The sequence below is a fragment of the Lissotriton helveticus genome, chromosome 11, assembly GCF_964261635.1.
Source record: "Lissotriton helveticus chromosome 11, aLisHel1.1, whole genome shotgun sequence".
In the NCBI taxonomy this organism is placed as follows: domain Eukaryota; kingdom Metazoa; phylum Chordata; class Amphibia; order Caudata; family Salamandridae; genus Lissotriton; species Lissotriton helveticus.
The window spans coordinates 57709706-57730582 of record NC_136072.1 but is presented as its reverse complement, the minus strand read 5'-3'; the positions used below and the strand labels follow the sequence as shown (position 1 = coordinate 57730582).

Genomic DNA, 20877 nt, shown 5'->3' with positions numbered 1-20877 from the left:
GATTTGCTTATGGCTGGGTCTAAACTGGGGTGGTGAAATGAGCTAAAGAATAATGATGAAGTCAACCCAGATCTATGACTGGGGCTGATGAGGGGTGTTATATGAAAACCGGTCCCGGGATGCTTGTTTCTGGTCCAGGGAAGACCTGGCTTAGCAGTTCGGGCTGGACTGCTCCCATGAGGAACAGGGTCAAGACTGATTTGCATATGGCTCAGTCTGAATTGGGGTGGCGAAATGAGCTAAAGAATGATGATGGATTCATCCTAGATCTGTGACTGGTGGTGAGAGTCTGAAAACTTTCAGTTCTCCTTCTATCATCTCCTTGTGTTTGCTTTGTTCGCCCTAAGTTGGCAGGGTATGCCCAAACGTGGGTCCCTTGCTCTCTTTGCCACTGGATTCAAGCTAGCCTGGCTGATGAGGCGTGTTAAACTGAAACTGGTCCCAGGATGCTGAACTGAGGTGTCGAAGTAAGCTAAAGAACGATGATGAATTCAACCCGGGGGTGAGTGTCTGAAAAGTTTCAGTGCTCCTTGTTGTTGTTTTAATGGCTCGTAGCCACCCCTCGACCAAAAAACACCATATCCTAGTTTTATATACAATGTAAACACTGGGAATTTTATAGATTTCCTTCAATTTAAAATACGTTTTTTTTTCTCCAAAAATAAAATACACACACACATCTAAATATAAATATATATTCCAATAAAAATGAGGTATATACACATGCATATTAATGTGTGTCGCACACTGACACACACACACACCCAGACTCACACACACACATATAAAACAATGAAAATAGGTGTACAGAAACATACAACTATGTATTTTTACACACGCACACACTTATAGGATATAAGTTGTTGCAATGAGTAATGCCTTGTAAAATTGTAAAATAACATCTTGTAAAGCATCACGTTGTCAATGACAGCGTGTCATTAAAATCTGTGGTAGACGCATGCATAGTAAACATCATGCGTTAATAGCTCATATTCGCCAATACAGGTAAGTTGTTACCCTTCGGTGTATGGCAGTGAACCACCAGACCTAGTTCTATTAAAGACAACGTGAATAGAAATTGGATGTGCTAAACAAAGGCCTGTCAGCTAAGGCTGTAGGTGACCTAGTGAACGATGACATGAGAGCAGTGACTCGGGCATTGTATATAAAAAAGTAGATGAAAAATGGAAATTGGAAGAGAAGTAGAAGGGTCATGGAGATTTCACATTGTCTAAGGCAAAAACATAGCAGTGAGCATCTGTCATGGAAGTTTCCACCAGGATCCTTTCAAGAATGAAGAATTGTTCATGATTGCTTTTGTCAAATTCACTAATAAGCATTTATTGTCTTTCTCTACCTGCAAAATGTTGCTTATCCTGCGTACTTAATCAATCATATCTTCACTGTCTCTGTAAAGTTCCATAAAAGCTATCCCTCTGTCCCCCTTCTCTCTCTGACAGGACACCGCATGTGTTTGGGGGAGCAGTTGGCCAGAATTGAGCTCTTCATCTTCTTCACCAACCTCCTCCGGGCATTCACACTCCGGCTTCCTGAAGGGGTGAAGGAAGTGAGACTTGACTTTATTTTATTGGCCACTTTGCAGCCTCATCCGTATAAGATCTGTGCCATTCCACGCAAGACGAAGGAAATGCCAAGTGACCTATGATACGTTAACTCTAAATGATGACTTTTGAAAACGGGTCAATGCTCATCACCACTAACAGACTCTTCCACCCAGGCACTCATAAGATTCCTATGAATAATTTCAACATACGTTTCATGGAAAACATTCGAATTAGTGTGCAATAGGGAGAGTGTGTAAAAAAAATGAGCCAGCAGCTTTTGCTACTGCTACTCTGTGGCATGTTCAATTGTTTTTAGATAGTCAATTGATATTTTAGTAGGTTGTACTTATAGAGCAAGATTATGTAGTCAGGCGCGTGTAGCTTGTGCTGTCTCTGCCTCCCGTCATCAATTAAGAAAGCCACTGCTTTGTTGTGCATGCGTAAGATGCAAGGCATCGCACGCATGCAAGACAGAGTGCGAATCAAGCCACGAATCACGATGCAAACAAGCATTGAAAATGCAACAGGACTTGGATTTACCTGAGCGCTATTGCATTTTAAATGGAATAGCGACCACGAATGAAGGCACGAACGGGAGGGGGTGGGGAGGTGGTTGTGACACACGAAGTTAAAGACTGCGGGAGGGAACGGGGAGAGGGAGGGAAAGTAAATGTTTTTGTAAGTAAAGGGGCTGATAGCCTCGGATGTGCAAAAATGACGCCAGGGCAGTCAGGAGGCGGGACAAAAATGCCGGACACCAATCAAAATGCAGAAGTTTTGATTGTAGCCAATCAAAGTTATGATCGGAAAGTGGGCGGAACTTGCCTCGCTATACTGGATACAGCATCTCTCGTCGAGACAACGCATGCACTGCCTAGGCGAATTCTAAAAAAGGAAAGCCAGCCAGATCAGATATTTTTATTGAGAAACAAAACAAGAAATAAATAAGGTTCACAAAGTGTGCTTATTTGAAAGAATATGCAGTGAGAATAACCTTTCTGTTTGTAACTGATCCATGAAGCCTATATTTGAAAAGATATGCAAGTCAAGACTAAAATATAAAACACTGGGACTAATTTAATATTTGGCGTCCGGGCCGGCTTCCACGAGGGTGATGGAGTAAATTACTCCGTCGCCCTGGTGGAGGTCCTGAATGCCAAATTTTAAGATGTCCATCGGGCTGGCGAGCATTTCAAACATTGACAGGAAGCTGCTGCCATTGTTTTGTAACTTTTTCCATACAGCTCTGTCAAGGATGATTGTGCCCTATAGCAAAGTCAAAATGTTTTTTATTTTAAAAAACAAAACTCCAAACCGGTATTTTGTATTTGAAAAAACAAAAACTAATGACCCCCACACAATGGTAGTTGTCTCCCATGGTGTGGGGATCATACAAATGTTTTTACTGTCCCCTGTAACCACGTTTTCCATAGGAGTGATGGAGAGCGAGAGCGCGATTTAGTTTTTCAAAAATGGAAAGTAATAGCGGGATTTTTTTTTTAAACTAAAAAACAACAGTGCCTCCCTTGCCATAGGGTTTTCCTGGCAGTGACGGGTAGTAAAAACTGACATGTGTGTCTGACCATCTAAGTTAGGTGGGCAGACATACAGGTCAACCTCTGAGAGTCCTTCTCTGTCCGGCCATCGGAGGGGGTGTAACCATGGCGGATATAGAGTAGTCGCCGCCGTGGTAACACCAAAGGTCTGCCTGCATTTATATCATCGGTGGAAATCAGCTCTCTTTTACTGCCTCAAAGTGTATGCTAACTGGCCGTGCTGGATTAGTCGACTAAATTCTACTAGTGCACATGTGATGTCTGCATTTATAAATATATAGTACTACTTTTTCAGGATTATATGAAAAATGGAATTAAATCATGTTGATACTCTTTATTACATAACTCATAAGTGTTTAACGTCAATATGGAAATTTGCATGACAGAGTCATTCATAAAGAAACACGGTCTTAGTTTCTTTATTTTTAAATAATAAAAATAAAATGTGCTTCCTTTGAATGGGAAGTATACGCCAATAATAGCGAAATAACAGTGGTGTTATTCATGTGTTGAACAATAATAATTAATGTCATGTTATGTGGTGATACTACTTTATAGGGTAAACTGGGGGCTGTCAATGCAACAAGATCCAGTTTTAGGCACTTATCTATATTTATTTTGCATGTGTGAATGCCTAAATCATTGGGATGTACAGCCAGTGACCTTGCATACATTAATGTTCCTTCTTTTTGATAACTCTCTGCAGAATCTTAGATGGAGACATTGCAAATGTATTTTTTGTCCAACACTTGTAGCCATTGGATATGCATGATATCTGGCTCATTGTAATGTGTAAGCAGTTTTTTTTATAAAGACGTTTCTTTTTGGGGATATCTGAAGCATTGGGTGTAAGTGTATCATATCTATGGTTACCATGCGATGGTATTCAGCTTTACTGAAAAACAAGATATTTCTTCATATATTGTGTCATAATTTTTTTATTTCTAGCATAGTATTTAAATCTATTCTACTTATATAATTGTGTTATTTATGAAGGTGGTGGATCATGGTATTCATTTTAAAATTTTACTGATTGAGGGCAATTTGGAGCTTGATGGGATAGTAGTGCGGCTGTAAAGCAGCGGTTTTGCGTCCCACCAAACTTGCAGATCTTTCAGCCTCTTTTAAGTCCAGAACCATCAACTGGCCACCATTGGAGTAATATCCGGTCAAAGGCAGCACCCCATCCCCACAGCAATACCACCTTACCTTTCATTTGCAAGCGGAGGGTTATAAAACATATGGACTGCAGCTTCGGTATGCTTATGGACTTATAGTGGGGGTATTGTGTTAATATGTATTCCGACTCAGACTTATACCAAAAAAGTACAGGTTGAATCACATCCTCACATCATAGATGGGGACCACCATCCATGCTTTATAAATATTCAGCTGATTTTTTCTCAAGACAAAAAAGAAACCGTAATGTACACACAAATTTCTTCATACTATATTCAGTGGCGGCTGCCAGTTAAGAAGACCGGGGAGGGCAGGAGGGATGGAAACAGAGGGCAGAAGAAAAAGAAAAAAGTTAAATAAATCACTTACCTCACTGCACTCCTAACTTCGGTCCCGATCTTCTTCTTTCCCGCAGCATGGGCCCAGCCTACTCCCTTAACCAATCCTGGCGCTGCTCTCATGCTGTGAGAGGAACGCCAGGACTGGATGGAGCAGGTTGGCTGGACACTCTTTCAGGCACTGTAGGCATGTGCTTAGTCTCCACCCAGCTGTACAAGACTATTAGGTGGAGCACCTCAAAGTGAGCATGACACTTTGACAGGCACAAGAAAGCAGTCCAAAGTGATATGTGCACTTTGGAGCATCCAGTAAGCCACTCCTACTGTCCTCTAAAGCACTTTTCGGTGAGTAGCATGCTACTCCGGAACCCAAAAAGGATTAGTAGTGAGTTACTATAGGAAATATGAAATGTATTTGAGTGGTGGACATGTGAGTCTGTTGTTTGCATTGAAAAGGATATTGGAGGGATAGAAGAGGGAAGGGTCTAGAACGTGTTTACTTGGAGATCGTAGCAGTAGGAAGAGGTTTGGGATGGGTTAAGGAGAGATGGAAGGGTTAGAGTCTCTAGAAGTGGATTAGGGAGCATGATGAGGTATTGTATGAGTCGAAGAGGGATACATAAGGGAAGGGTTTAGAAAGGCTTGTTTGGGAGATCTGAATAGAAAATGAGGTTTGAGATGATGGAGGGGTAGATGTGGGAAGAGCCTAAGTATATGGAATGTATATATGTATAAGGAAGGTAATATATCTAGATTTAAGTTGGTTTTATTAAGCTCAGACTTTCAAGTGTTACTGTACTTTAGGTGAATTTATTTGTTTTTAAATATATTGTATTCCCTTTTAACAAGTCAATAGTAAAACAATTGTACATGAAGAAAATATAACACAAAGTAATGTGTACAATTGTTAAGCAGAACTAATGAAAATCTATATATTTATAAACAAGATTATTATACAGATTTATAGAAAGGGATACACATATCTAGGTACACACATATAATCCAAATAACTGCTTTTATACACAGAAATATGCTGTATATTTATGTTTGAGTATGGTGGTTATGTGGGGATGAGCCAACTCTTGAGTAGTCTTCTTAAGATAAGATAGTTATCTGTGGATTTTATGTTTGGGGTAAAGAATTCCATAGTTTGGCTGCTTGAACAGAGAAGGACGTGCCACCTATGGTATTTTCTTGTATTGTGGGAATTTTATACCAATACCAATCTAGAGCAGAGGTTTATTTGTTCAATGTATTTGATGATTTAATTCCTGAAGAAGAGCAGCCTGGTTCCATGTATTGCTTTGTGGGTGATACTAGGCAGCTTGAATGTGTAAATTCTGGCAACCGGTAACCAATGAAAGGTTTTCAAGGCCGGGGAAAAGTGGCCTTGTGGCTTTACATGTAGGAGTAGTCTGGCAGCAGAGTTCCGGATCTGTTGTAGTCTTTTCATAGTTGTTAAAGATGATCCGTGGTAGAGGCGATTGGCATAATCAAGTTTAGACAGTGCAAAAGAGACGGTAGCCTGGAACTTGTTGTGAAATCCCAGGTGCGTAAAGTAGCATCGTAGAGTTCTTAAAGTAATGAAGCTAGATCTTGCTAAGTTGTCCACTTTAGCATTCATTGATAGCTTGGATTCCATGGTAATTTTGAGGTTTCTTATTTCCTTAGGCGGTTGTCCCAGATTGTCAGGCCAGGTGGTGAGTGGGTCATACTTTTCCAATCACCACCTGTGGGTTAGGTACAACACACTAAATTAAGCTGTATATATGGATCAGGTACAGCACTTTGCCCTCAGACATATGCAACACAGTACCATAAGGCATATACCTGGGTCAGATAGAATGTACTGCCTTCAGCCATATGCATGGGCAAGGTACAGTTAGCCATATGCATGGTACAGGAACAACTTATTCATTTCAGCAGTATACCTGAGCCAGGTACTACACTTTGCTTTCAGCCATATACATCACTTTGACTTTACCATTACAGGTGAACCGGATACACCAATCCCTTCGGCCATATGTGTAAACCAGGTACAGCAATATGCCTTGAACTGTATAAAAAGTAAGATACTACACATTGCCTTGTGTCATATACCTGGGGGTGGTACATTCCTCTGCTCTCATCTGTACATCTGGGCCAGGTGCAAAGCATTGCCTTGACCATATACGTTCACCACATACAGCACACTGGGTCAAGTAGAACAAACCTCCTTCAGCAGTACACCTGGGCCACATTCCACACTGCCTTCAGCCATGCTGCTGGTCCAGGGACAATACAGTGCATTCAGCCTACCTGGGCTGGGTAGTGCACTCTCCCTTCACCAGTAAAGTTATCCAGTCTTTACCAGTACGAGACGCAATGTAGAATCCTGGATATTGTCATGCAGCCATTATTTAGCCAATGTCTTTTTTTGTGTTGGTAAGGGTCCAATAGCTCTCAAAAATGGAGGTTTACAAAAACTGTGACAAAACTAGCATGGTCTAAGTCAAAAGGTTGTTAGATGACACTAGATTTATTGTTTCACCAATGCTTTTTAATTTTTGTCCTTGTACACCATGGAAGCGCATGGCTTCACTATCCCCTTCCCTCCTCTAATTAAAAAAGAAAAATGTATGCAAGGTCCGGACAGCTGCACAGTGCTACCTGCTTGCTTGCTTCGTCCCGTACAAACGTAACTTTTTAATTTACCATAAATGGTTGTGGGCCATCTTGAAACAGTAAATTAATAGAAAAACGTAACAAATAAAAAGCAGTGCATCACTATGCGTATGATCGTGCATGGATGGCCTTCATGGAATTTAATTTAGTTTTTTAAGTTATTTTATAGAATGTAACCAGGCATTTTAAAGCCTGTAGCTCTAAACATTTTTTTATATATAAATGGAGAGCTCAATTGGCTTTGTCACTGATATTTCCTGGCTGCCAGCCCATCCACATTTGTGTGTTCTTCCTACTCAAATCCCAGGGACAGAGCACAATTTGGGGTAATAGCTCACTTTAAAAATTTCAGATAGATACATTTTAGAGTTATATCAACATCATCATTTATTTTTTATTTCTACATCCAGTGCCATTAAAGCAATAAAAAAACACTTTTAAAAACAAATACACAGTCGTTTTATCGTTTCGACAATGCGCTAAACGGTGATATGATACTAGACCCTCCAAATATTCAGCTGCCCCATCGGAATAGACTACAGTTACCTAGTTCCACATTTGAAGAGTGAAAATGATCATAACAGTAAAAACATACAAACAATGCAATAGGAGGAATAAAAGAGAATCATTGTGGCATGTCATCGTAGGAGGAGTCAGGCAACGGGATGCCACCCCCCCTGGGCCTTGTAAAAAGACCCAACCCTCCACGAATAAAAAAAATATGACGTTAAAAGAAGGAGTGGAGAAAAGTGCATGTGCACAGCATGTAATTGTAGGGCTAATAGGGCAAGCCGTAGGACCCTATACTATTTTAGTATCAGCTTGTTCCATAGATTTTAAGTGCAATGCGCTAGAGAAGTGGTATAATGTATGGCCCGTCCAGGGGCACTCTTGCGTCCTCGTTTAGGCTCCGTTTACCTTTTCCACCTTTCTTTAAAAAAATAAAATATATATATATATATATATATAGATATATATATATATATATACACAAGTTGTTAACAATAAAAACATACAAGTAATACAATAAAAAGGGAAATTAAATGAATCACGTGACAGTTCATGTTAGGTGGAGTCGGTTACCAGGATACAGCCCTCCAAAAACCTTGTAAAAAGTTCCCGCCTTCCATAAAATAGCAGCACATGGGTTTTTTAATGAAAAAGTGCCAGTGCATAAGGTAAGATTTAGGGACAAGGAAAAGCAGGCGGAGAGCCTTATAGTTGTTGGATGTTAGAATGCTTCAGCAATATACTATGCCAAACCAGGCCTATACTTCTGTCTGATTTGCCAAGCGTGGCCTAGAAATTTTTCCACGCAACACGCAAAGAAGGGTCTTGGATCGGTCCTAAGAATACATAAGGCAACCTGATAATTCCGTGTTCCCAATTGCTGGCACAGTAGTGTTAGCCATTTAGCCCTCAGGTGGCTGAAAGCCGGGCAGGCAAACAGGACATGGGCAACACTTTCAACTGTGGCCTCGCAACAAGGGTAATTCTTTGGGGTTTGGTTAAGCGAGTGCCATTTCGCTGTGAACTCACAAACAGGAAGTGTGCCGAGCCTAAAATGAATGTAAAGCATCCTGTCCCGTGGAACCTGAATACCGTCTGAAAAAGGCTCAAGGCATCTAGTTTGTTTGTGGAGATAACATTCACAAATTAGTCTACCTAGGTTCGAATTACATGATTCTTGGTGGTCCACCCATTCCCAGTAGCAGTGTTTTAGCTCATCTTTCATAGGTGGCTCTTGACCTTCCAATGCACTTTAAAATCTAGGGCTAAGATCCCTTTCCTGACGTAGGAGATCTAGCCTATTTTGTGGCCGGTATCCAATCGTACTACCTCAGTAAAACCTTTGGCGTATGGAAGAAGCACTGAGGTTCACCTAATGCGGGCCCAGAAAGAAGGGGGTTCAGCCACGCTATATCACCTATATCACCAATGGACCGCCTGCCCATGTCAAGCGTTAGGGGGGTGAGGGGAATGGATTGGGGCAGCATTACCAAATCTCTGAAAAACTTATGCTCAGATCTACAAAGATCATGAGCCTTACCCAGTCCCCATAGAGTTATATGCCCTTTAACAATGCTGTTGAACCTCAATGTGAATAAAAGGCTTATACTTTTATGAAGTTATACGCCTGCTCTGGCTTTCAAGTTATTGTGCACCCTTTATGTGATATTTGGATCCTTTTCTTTAAATCTACATCTGCTTCAGTGTAAGTCTGATCTACCTCGAGATACCCTCCGGGAGTTCAAATTCTAAAAAGGAGGTCCCTGTTATTCTAGTGGGATTGCAGTAGTATTTGATTCCATAGGTTCCAGGGCAAGAGTCAATCATTTTCAAAAGGAGTCTGTGGTAAATAAATAATTAATTACCGGTACTATTTTTCAGGATACTCATACAAATAGATAGCTCAATAAATAAGAGTCAAGATACGAGGTAGCTAGAGTTGACAGGCTTTAATTAAGCATAAAGGGCTGGAACAGGACAGCCTGTACGGGGATGGGATGGCAGCTGCCTGGGGCAAGGACAAAGGAATGGTAACCAACTTTTAATAGCAGTGCACAAGTATATATAGTTAAACAAAATACATAGCATTCAGTACAGTAGGCGTAGCAGTGGGCGGGGTTTGTAGCAGTCGCGAAAGATAAGGCATAAAGTGGGTGTAACAAGAGGTGTGTACAAGGCGGATACATAGACATGTGATGCAAACGTAACAGAATATGTCATAAAAGGGGTGGAAACATGGAGGGGGCTACCTAAGGAGCCGGGACCTCTGACCTAGTGGTGCGCGCAAGCTGGCAATGACGTGTTACCAGGAGGAGCTGGGGCTATGACTTCTGCACTAGAAGAGGAGACGAAAGTCTGGAGTGTCAGAGCGACATGTACCTAAAGCCTATCTAGTATCTGGTGTTTAGAGAACATGTTGATAGAATCCAAAAGTTATCAGGGCAAAGGCTAACAGACATTAAGACTGGTGCATGCATAATCCTATATGTAGTGTGTGTGCGAGGAATATTAAATAATACTAATACAGTATTTCTCTTACATGGAGACATAAAGGCTAGACCATGACGGAAACTATTGATGCGATTCAGTAGCTTAGGAATGCAGAGAAGGAGGGCTGGACTGATAACTAGAATCATAACATACTCTTGGCAGACTGAGAGGCAGAGCCAGGCCGAGCCGGGCACTGCGAGGCATGAAAGTAAGTGAAGGGTCAGGGATACAGGTGGGGGCTGTATCGCTCCTCGGAGAGTTCAGGAAACAGGAGCTGAATCTGAGTCCGGGCCCTTTTGAGGCCTAGAAACGGGGACAATTCAATGAATTAACGTGCACACTGTAAAACGTGGCAACGTAGCTTTACATAGGCCTGATATTCGTTGTATTCACGAAGACTGGAAACTGGCATACTAGAGATGGACACAACTGTAATTGCGTCTTTAATCGATCAGAAGGGGAATACATGCATATCGATCATGCACATATGACATAACAGGGGGAACACGTAGGCACATACAACATGGCAAAATTTACTTTTCCACATTCCCTCCTTGTGCCCTACGTTTCCATCAGGAAACATCAATATTCATGATACCATCTATCATTTCATATAGCATCATTTGTTCGTCTCGAATTGTCTTGGAACGGGACTTAGGACTAGGAATACAAGAGGTAGCACAAATGCCGCAAATCGCAGGGCCACATTGTATACAGAGGCAGCAACTGAATATGATCATTACTGCAATACCTAGGAATGACAATACTTTCCATCCCCAGGCAGATATGATACTCCAGAGCCAACCGGACCATGTCCAGGTGCCTGGATTCTGGTGTAACTGATGGGCAATTTTATGAAGTCTGGTTATAGCTGAATAAACAGACGGCGCGTTATTAGGAATGAAAATGCAGCAACTAGATCCGATGACTCTACATGCTCCTCCTCTATCGGCCAGTATGACGTCAAGAACGAGACGATTTTGGAGCACGACAAATCTCATAGCAGATTGCTCTTCGGTTAAGTTACCTAGAGCGGAAGTAGTCTCATTCACTACTGCTTCAAGGGTTCTGGTTAGTCTACGTATTAACTTACTATTCTGGATAGGTCCTATAAAGAAGAAGAAACCTTTATTGAAATCTGTATACTGTTCTAGAGCAGTTTCAGTTTGATCGACAATTGGGGACTCAATCTCCCTTCTATGTCTGACGTGTACTAGATGTGTGTTTCTATGATAATCAGATGGGGCTAGAAAAACTGGTGGCAGTAGGAAGGCAATGTAACATGTTCCATCCCAATCGAGGGGCAGACGAACATATGCGGTCTGACCACACACAAAATAAGAATGACGTGAGGCTTTGAAAATAGATTTCCCACTGTCACTATACTCGACAGTAGTAGTACAATCACTATGTCCTACATGTGCGAAACCGTTATTTCTGACACATAATTCGCCTTTGACTGGGAGTACTGAAATAGCAGGTAAGTCTGGAGTAGTATCAGACTGAACATTCAGGACCATAAAATTCGAAGAATAATTACCTAAATTATAAACTTCATTTTCTAGATCTAACCCTGTTCTATGGGAGAGACCTTGCTTGTCTGGAAAACATGTTCTATTCAGAAGGGACATATCATTTGAAGATGACGTTAACATGGACCATGCTCCACACGAACCATTATGTGAAAATGGATAAGGAAAGAGTGGCAGAACTCCCTTCGGTGTCTGGAAAGGGGGGAGTCGACCACACACCCAACAATTAGTAGCATTGCTGGTCTGGTGTGAATAGTGTAACATTCTAATGAACGTGTTATTGCGCATAGCAAGACGATAGGATAACTCGTGAGGAGGCAGATCACTAAACGTGTGCTCTACTGTAGCATTAGGAAACTTATTTACATGAGAAATTGGAAAACATAAATGAAATGCATAACTTGTGCAGGTAACCATCAAACTTAGAAACAATAGAAAACTTAGAAAAACGATACATCGGATAGAGTTTTGACTAACTCTCTCACTATGGGGGTCTATCTCATACATGTCAGAAACCTGTCTAACCGTTTCACCCGAGGGGGACTTAGACAATTAAACTGGCTGACTTATTTTACTAGACCGGAGCTTTAATTTATACTCCTGCTGCGGAGTTTCCTCTAACAGGGGAGGCTTGGAATCAAAGTTTGTAGCGGGACAGTCCTTGAGAATAGGGCAGTCTTTAGAATTCTGGCAGTCCTTTAAAATGGAACAGTCCAATGTTTTTATGCGACATCCATGGAATTTCTTGACGTGGGACAGGTGCACCCAGCCTTTGCGGCCTTCCAACTTCACGGCCGTGCGGGTGGTCAGAAGGACAAGTTGAGGTTGTTTCCAGCGAGGCTCCAGCGGACTTGAACGATCAAAGTTCCTTACAAAGACTAGGTCGCCTGGAATGACCTCATGCGGTTTCACTTCGGTATTGTCTGGAAATGCAGCGGCAACCTGTGAACGACAAGAGTGTAGGGCAGACATCAAGGAAGCTAGGTAATCTGTCAGCATATTACTGGAAACATCGGTAATACTTCGGGGTCTAGGTGTACCCCACATGTTCGGGGGGCGGCCGAATACGACCTCGTACGGGGACAGACCTGATCTGGAATGTGCGACCATGCGCATATAAACTAGAGCGACTGGCAGAGCTACTAACCAGTCTACACCTTTCTCTTTACATATTTTTGCAAGGCGGATTTTTAATGTCTGATTATGTCTCTCTACGAGACCGGCTGCTTCTGGATGGCGTACACAATGAAACTTCCACTGGTACCCTAACAGAAGGGACACATGCTTCATTAACTCAGATGAGAATGGCTGGCCGTTGTCTGAATACACGACCCTAGGGAGTCCATAACGGGGGAAGAATTCACGAACCAACTGCCTGGCAGTGGTCGCTGCTGTGTAATCTGGAACTGGATATGCCTCTGTCCATCTGGACAAAGCGCATACAACTACAAGGACATACTTGAAACCTCGACATCGCTCCATCTGGATATAATCCATCTGGAGGACTTCAAAAGGGTGGTCAGGAGGCTGGAATCCCCCTTGTTCCACCGGGACACTTTTACCTGGATTGAACTGGCTACATATCATACAGGTACGGACTTTCTGCTTGGCTGCAGCTCGTAAATGCTTGTTGAACCAAAGGTTCTGGATACTGTCTAACATGGCTTTTTCTCCTAAATGTGCAGGACTATGTGCGGTATTGATAATGACTGGAACCATAGAGTTGGGGAGAAACCATGTGGCTTTTCCCTTCGTCACCCATCCCTGATCTGTCTGGACCCCTCCTTGTTCGGACCATTTCTTGATTTCTTCAGGAGTAGCATGTAACTGTATGTCTATGACATCTTGTGTAGGGTCCTTAACTGTCATACAAGTAGTCGGATCTGGAGTGGATGTCTGTGTCGTGTTGACTGGAATGTCTGGTGTCTGAGCTGTAAGCTTGGCTGTTCGATCTGCTAGATCGTTGCCTTGGGAAATGATGTCAGTAACTTTCGTATGTGCCTTGCACTTCATGATAGCGATAGCTGTCGGTAAATGTATTGCATCTAACAGAGCTTGAATGAGGAGACCATGCTGAATCTTGGTTCCATGAGAAGTCATGAAACCTCTCTCCTGCCAGAGCACTCCGAAGTCGTGTACGACTCCGAATGCGTAACGTGAATCTGTATATATGTTCACTTTCAGGTTCTTGGCACGTATGCAGGCTTGGGTCAGAGCGACTAGCTCTGCTGCTTGAGCAGACAGGGTGTCAATACGATGTGTTTCAATAACTTCAGTTTCAGTAGTCACTGCATACGCGGCTACTAGTTCTCCTGTACTGGTTCTCATACATGAACCATCCACATAAAGTGTCAGGTCGGGATTAGGTAATGCAATGTCTGTCAGGTCTTGTCTTGGCTTAGTCATGGTGTTAACAACTTCCACACAGTCATGTGTGGCAGAATGTGGAGTAACTGACGGTAACAGAGTAGCAGGATTTAAAACGTTGCAGCGTCTGATTTCTATGTGTGGCTGGAACAGTGTCAATTCATAACCTGTTAAACGTGCAATTGTCAAGTGTTGAGTCTGTGTTCGGTTTAAAAGAACTTCCACGGAGTGTGGAACTTGTACTGTCAGGGAATGTCCTAATACTATGGAATCACTTTGTCTGATAGCTAGTGCTGTGGCTGCAACTGACTTGAGGCACGCAGGCAGAGCCTGGGCTACTGGATCTAGTGTGCTCGAAAAATAAGCACAGGGCTTGTATTGTCCTGCTTGATCTTGTGTGAGAACAGATAATGCTGTACCTTCACGTTCTGTGACAAAAAGTGTAAAAGGCTTACTATAGTTCGGTGTAGCTAGAACAGGTGCTTGGCATAAAGCTTTCTTTAACTCATTAAAACTAAGTGTATGTTCAGATGTCCAAGGGAGGACAGTCGATACGGCTGCCTCCTGTGTCGTTAACTGTATCAGTGGCTTAGCTAGAAATGCATACTGAGGAATCCATTGTCTGCAGTAAGAAGTGAGGCCAATAAAAGCACGTACCTCCTTCTGTGTCTTGGGCTGTGGAAGACTCGCTATTAACTGGATACGGTCTGGTGTCAACTGCCTACCCCTCTTGGACAGTAAGTGGCCTAAGTAGATCACTTGCTGTACACAGAATTGAAGCTTCGAAGGGGACACCTTGTGCCCCATCTCGGCTAGGAAATACAGAACTGTAAGTGACGCACGCTCGCAATCACGTTCAGAACGGGCTGTGATCAGTAGATCATCGACATACTGGAGCAGGGCAGTGTCAGTTGGCATGTGAATATTGTCTAGTTGTCTTTTAAGTGCTTGACTGTAAATGCTAGGACTTTCTGTAAAACCTTGAGGAGCTCGTGTGAATTTATAGCTCCTTCCATTTAAACAAAAACCGAAAAGGTACTGGCTATCTGGATGAATCGGGACACTGAAAAATGCATTCTTGAGGTCTATTACAGTAAAAAATACAGCTTCAGAATCAATAGCTGTCAATAGGGATGAAATATCTGGGACTACTGGATACTGGGGAATGATACATTTATTAAGTTCTCGAAGGTCAATCACTAATCGATATACTGGAGGTGCATTTGGATCAGTACGTTTCATGACTGGAATGATAGGAGAATTACATACATTGGAGTCAGTTTCTACAACCACTCCTTGAGCAATAAGCTTGTCAATAATTTTGGATAAGGCTGCTACAGCCTCAGGTGGCAATCTGTACTGTCTGATTCGTGGCAAGACTACACCTTGCTTGAGGGTCACACGATGGGGTGTGATGTGCATACATCCTACATCAGTTGGACCTTGCGCCCATAAATGCTGCGGTACATTAGACAATCTGGGATCAAAATCACTTAATACATAGTGACCTTTGAAGTCACGCAAAAACAAACGAACTCCCTCTGGGGAGCAACATATTACTGCACCTAATTCCTTCAATGTTTTAATGCCTAACAAATTTTCTGGACATGATTTCGTAAGTAACAAATCAGTAGTTCGGGACAACGGACCAACTTCTAGAGTAACTGGCTTTGATATCTCGTTAACAATAGGCTTTCCTGAAAATCCAAGGGAAACATTTCTAGAGCCTGAGAGCGGAGCCCCTGGAACCTCGTCATGACTGATAGTAGTCCTACTTGCCCCTGTATCAATCAAAAACTTTCTGTCTTTCCCTAATACTTGACTATGAACATAGGGACCCTCTTGATCTACAGGTATCTCGATGAGAGGCAAGCCTACCTCCCTCTCTAGGCTGTTTCATGAATACGGTTGATAATCTGGATACTCTGACTGGGCATACTGGTACATTTGCTGTGTAACATGCTGTGTTGCAGCTATAGGCTGCGGTGCTGGAACTGTCTGTTGTGCATTCTGTGGTGACTGAGAAGTCTGTGAAACTTGTTCTTGTCTAGGCGGACGTGGTCTTTCTTTAGTTTTACCAGTGGCTATGTTGTGTTTCAGAACTGCACACTCGTTTATAAAATGACCTGGCTGTTTACAATAATTGCAAGTCCCTTTAACGGGAGCTGCAGGATGACTGGCTTGATTCGGACCCCTCTTCTGACTGTCTTGTGGAACAGATTGTGCAACTAGTACTTTCATTTTCGTGTCTTTCATACGTCTCCTTTCGTGTTCTTGCTCTTCCCTGATTCTATTCTGGTGATACTGGAGCATCTGGAGCATCTGTGACGGGGTACTAGCTTGCCAGGTACTTTCGACTTTCAAAACTCGGTTTTTAACTTGTGGACTTGAATTCTCGACTAGTTTAGTAACAAAAAGATGAGGGTATGACTCGCTACCTGTCTTCAAACCACTGTTGATGATAAAGCATTTCTCGAATCTAGAATAAAAATCACTAGTATCTTCATCCTGTTTCTGTTTGCATGCTGAGATTGCATCCCAGTCTCCTTTTTCGTGGCTAATAACCTTGGCAAAACCTGAATCAATAACTCTGGTAATTCTTTACATTTATCTCCAAGACCGGTACCTGGTACTCGTATCTTATCTTCAGCTTCTAGAACTGCCCAATCGATCTTTTTCTCTCCCACCTCCCATTCTTTTTCCTTGAGTTTCTCATATACCCCTGCGGGCAACAGGACCTTTAGCATTTTAATAATATCTGGATACGTGTATTCTCCCATACGGAGCATGTCTTTTAATTCTCGATGGAACCCTGCTGGATCTTTGTCGTGACAGGGAATTAATTTCTTCATCTCTAAGAGTTCCATCTTTGTGATAGGGGTGTAAACAAATACTCGTTGCATTTCACCACCCTGTGTCCTAACTGGGTGTACTTCTCGTAACGGATGCTGTCTATCTATGTAAAATGGTTTACTTTCTGGAGGTGAGACGTGAACAAAATGCGGGTTCAGAAACGTTCTATACTTGTGGCGCTGTTCTAGAATGACTCTAATTAAATCGGTACCTAAACCTTTCCATTTATACTGGAGTAACTCGTTCAGGACATCATGTAACGGACCTGGATCAGAATGTTGACCCTCATACAGTGTAATGAGGTGCTGGATCATATACATACCCACCAGTCGCTGCTCGGCTGGGGGCAGTTTCAGAAACATTTGTGCCACTATTTCGTCTGGAAAAGTGGTAGAATCAGTAGCCCATCGGACTGCTGATCGGACTAGTTCTTGTTCATGCATAGTACTAAGTTCACTATAACCGATTCGTGATTTCAAAATGTGATCGGTGGCTTGAAATACTTGTTCCAGAGAACCTTGTTCTGGTGCTGGAAGATGGAAGACTATCTTGTGTTCTAGGCGTGAATGTCGGTCTGGAAATCTAGATTTACCTACATACGCTATTCTGGCGGTATTCTCGTCTTCTGCTTCTTCAGTATCAGAGTTACTTTCTTTCTCGCTTACTTGTGCTGCTTTGCGTTGCACGTGTAACCTTATTATTTCTTTACGTATTTTCTTGTACATACTCTCTATACTACTGATGGTCCTGTGTTTACCCTCGGCTATATTATCACTCCACCTTGTCAGAACTTTCATTTCGGTCGGATCTTTAGTCGGACAATCTTGTTCCCTTATTAAGCAATTGATTAGAAACTTTAATAGCATGAGCTGGGTCTCAGCTTTCCTGAGAGACATGATTTCGCCAACACTTTCTGGATCTTCTCCAGTACGGATGAAACGATACATTCTGTCTAGATCTTCTTTCATATTCGGTAGGGTGGCCAGATACTCGGTCACCCGTCTTACACGCAATGAATATAAAACCATATTGTCTTCGCCTGGGACTGGATCATAACAGCATTCGGTAAGAGCTCGTCTGATGTCTGCAACGGACTGATATTTGGGCGTACGCTGTAACGCACGTTCATGTAACTCGACTAACCCTATACGTTTATTTGGCGGCGGGGTGCCAGGAGGACCTCCTCCCGCGGCCCCTAAACTGGAATCGTCGACTGATACTCTTCGTGCTGGTAGAGTGACTGATGTAGCGGGAACTTGTACTATGGGCTGGACCGGGGGTACCGTAACAGGTGCTGTAACAGGTGCCCCGGTGGCTGGAGGAACAGGTATTACATTATTTACAGGAGCTGGCGGAGCAGGATTCGCATATTCTGGGACTGTGTCGTCCAAATAGGACGAGAGAAAAATATCAGCTGCGGTCGGTTTGTGACGTAGCTTAATCGGAACTAATGGCGGCGGGAAATTACATGGTGCTTCCGGGGTTGCTTTTGGCAAGCCCTCGGCAAGAAGAGGATACATTCCCTTAATGAGGGCATTTCTCTGTCTGTCTGACTGTTCGGCTTTAACTCGTTCACCTACTTCGATTAATTCCCTTTCTTGGGCTCTTTCTAAGGATTCTCTACTTAATTCTGACTTTCTGATTTCTTTTTCGGTTCTTTTATGAGATTCTTTGCGCCATAACTCGATGGCATCTTTCTGGGACTGTCTGGCTTTCTTTTTCCATAATACTTCTTCTACTCGCATGATGCACTCGGCATCCCATGTACCTGATACGGGCCATCTATACTTTTCCTCTAATTGTTTGGTGTACTCCACCCATAAGTCTAGATATAATATGGCACTTATGCCATGCTTTTGATACATAAAATGACCTGGACTGTCCCTAGGCGGGACAGGAACTGCTTCTTCGAGCAGACCTTTTCTAGTTCTTAGCTGACGTAATTTTGAGAACAGAGGCATGCCTAGACTGGAGTCTGGACACAATACAATACACAAGGAACACAATAATTACTTGAAAGAACAATTCATTCATACCACGATATTGAAAACACATGGAATAACATTTAAAATAACAGTTCGGACAAGATACTACCTGAAATACTGAGAACAGAACACATGAATTTTCTCGAGAACAGAACTTACTAGAACAGACTAGATGCACTGCTGAAACAGTACGAAACTTACCGGTCCCATAAAAGAGACACGTCAGGACCCGCATCCACCTAAGTGGACACTTCGTGTTGGATCTGTGTACCCAAACCCACGGACCAGAGACAAATTAATTGACCCTGTCTAGATACTACCCCAGCAACGGTACTCACCGGGCAGCAAGAACGGAAGGCCTCGGACTGGACTGGACTGCTACGACGACGGACGGACGAACTTCGGACTTCAGTTACAGGTGGGCCTCCGGATACCTCGGACCTTGGACTCTCGGCTTGGGCTCTGGTCGGGACTCGCCGCGTTCCTCCACCGCCTCGTCTGGATGCTGGACCGCAACCTCCGTCTCCTCCGTGGACCTGAGGGATACTTGAGGCAGAAATATCTGCCGCTGCGCAGGATGGTTCCGTCACGGCTGCAGAGGATCAGGGGGCCTGCGTGGCTTCTCCGGCGCGTGGGGAAAGGGCAAGTTCCTATTCGGGCGCCATTATGTGGTAAATAAATAATTAATTACCGGTACTATTTTTCAGGATACTCATACAAATAGATAGCTCAATAAATAAGAGTCAAGATACGAGGTAGCTAGAGTTGACAGGCTTTAATTAAGCATAAAGGGCTGGAACAGGACAGCCTGTACGGGGATGGGATGGCAGCTGCCTGGGGCAGGGACAAAGGAATGGTAACCAACTTTTAATAACAGTGCACAAGTATATATAGTTAAACAAAATACATAGCATTCAGTACAGTAGGCGTAGCAGTGGGCGGGGTTTGTAGCAGTCGCGAAAGATAAGGCATAAAGTGGGTGTAACAAGAGGTGTGTACAAGGCGGATACATAGACATGTGATGCAAACGTAACAGAATATGTCATAAAAGGGGTGGAAACATGGAGGGGGCTACCTAAGGAGCCGGGACCTCTGACCTAGTGGTGCGCGCAAGCTGGCAATGACGTGTTACCAGGAGGAGCTGGGGCTATGACTTCTGCACTAGAAGAGGAGAAGAAAGTCTGGAGTGTCAGAGCGATATGTACCTAAAGCCTATCTAGTATCTGGTGTTTAGAGAACATGTTGATAGAATCCAAAAGTTATCAGGGCAAAGGCTAACAGACATTAAGACTGGTGCATGCATAATCCTATATGTAGTGTGTGTGCAAGGAATATTAAATAATACTAATACAGTATTTCTCTTACATGGAGACATAAAGGCTAGACCATGACGGAAACTATTGATGCGATTCAGTAGCTTAGGAATGCAGAGAAGGAGGGCTGGACTGATAACTAGAATCATAACATACTCTTGGCAGACTGAGAGGCAGAGCCAGGCCGAGCCGGGCACTGCGAGGCATGAAAGTAAGTGAAGGGTCAGGGATACAGGTGGGGGCTGTATCGCTCCTCGGAGAGTTCAGGAAACAGGAGCTGAATCTGAGTCCGGGCCCTTTTGAGGCCTAGAAACGGGGACAATTCAATGAATTAACGTGCACACTGTAAAACGTGGCAACGTAGCTTTACATAGGCCTGATATTCGTTGTATTCACGAAGACTGGAAACTGGCATACTAGAGATGGACACAACTGTAATTGCGTCTTTAATCGATCAGAAGGGGAATACATGCATATCGATCATGCACATATGACATAACAGGGGGAACACGTAGGCACATACAA

General features: G+C 43.0%; 1 protein-coding gene across 1 annotated transcript in view; it reads left to right on the top strand.

The window, feature by feature from the left end:
• The window catches only part of LOC144790708 (cytochrome P450 2J2-like), a 111109-nt gene extending 107135 nt beyond the window's left edge, over positions 1–3974 (top strand). Inside the window, exon 8 of the mRNA XM_078665428.1 lies at positions 1461–3974. Coding sequence (XP_078521554.1) covers positions 1461–1666 — 206 coding nt within the window. The 3' untranslated portion in view covers positions 1667–3974. The remainder of the gene's footprint in view (positions 1–1460) is intronic.
• Positions 3975–20877: the final 16903 nt, after the last annotated feature.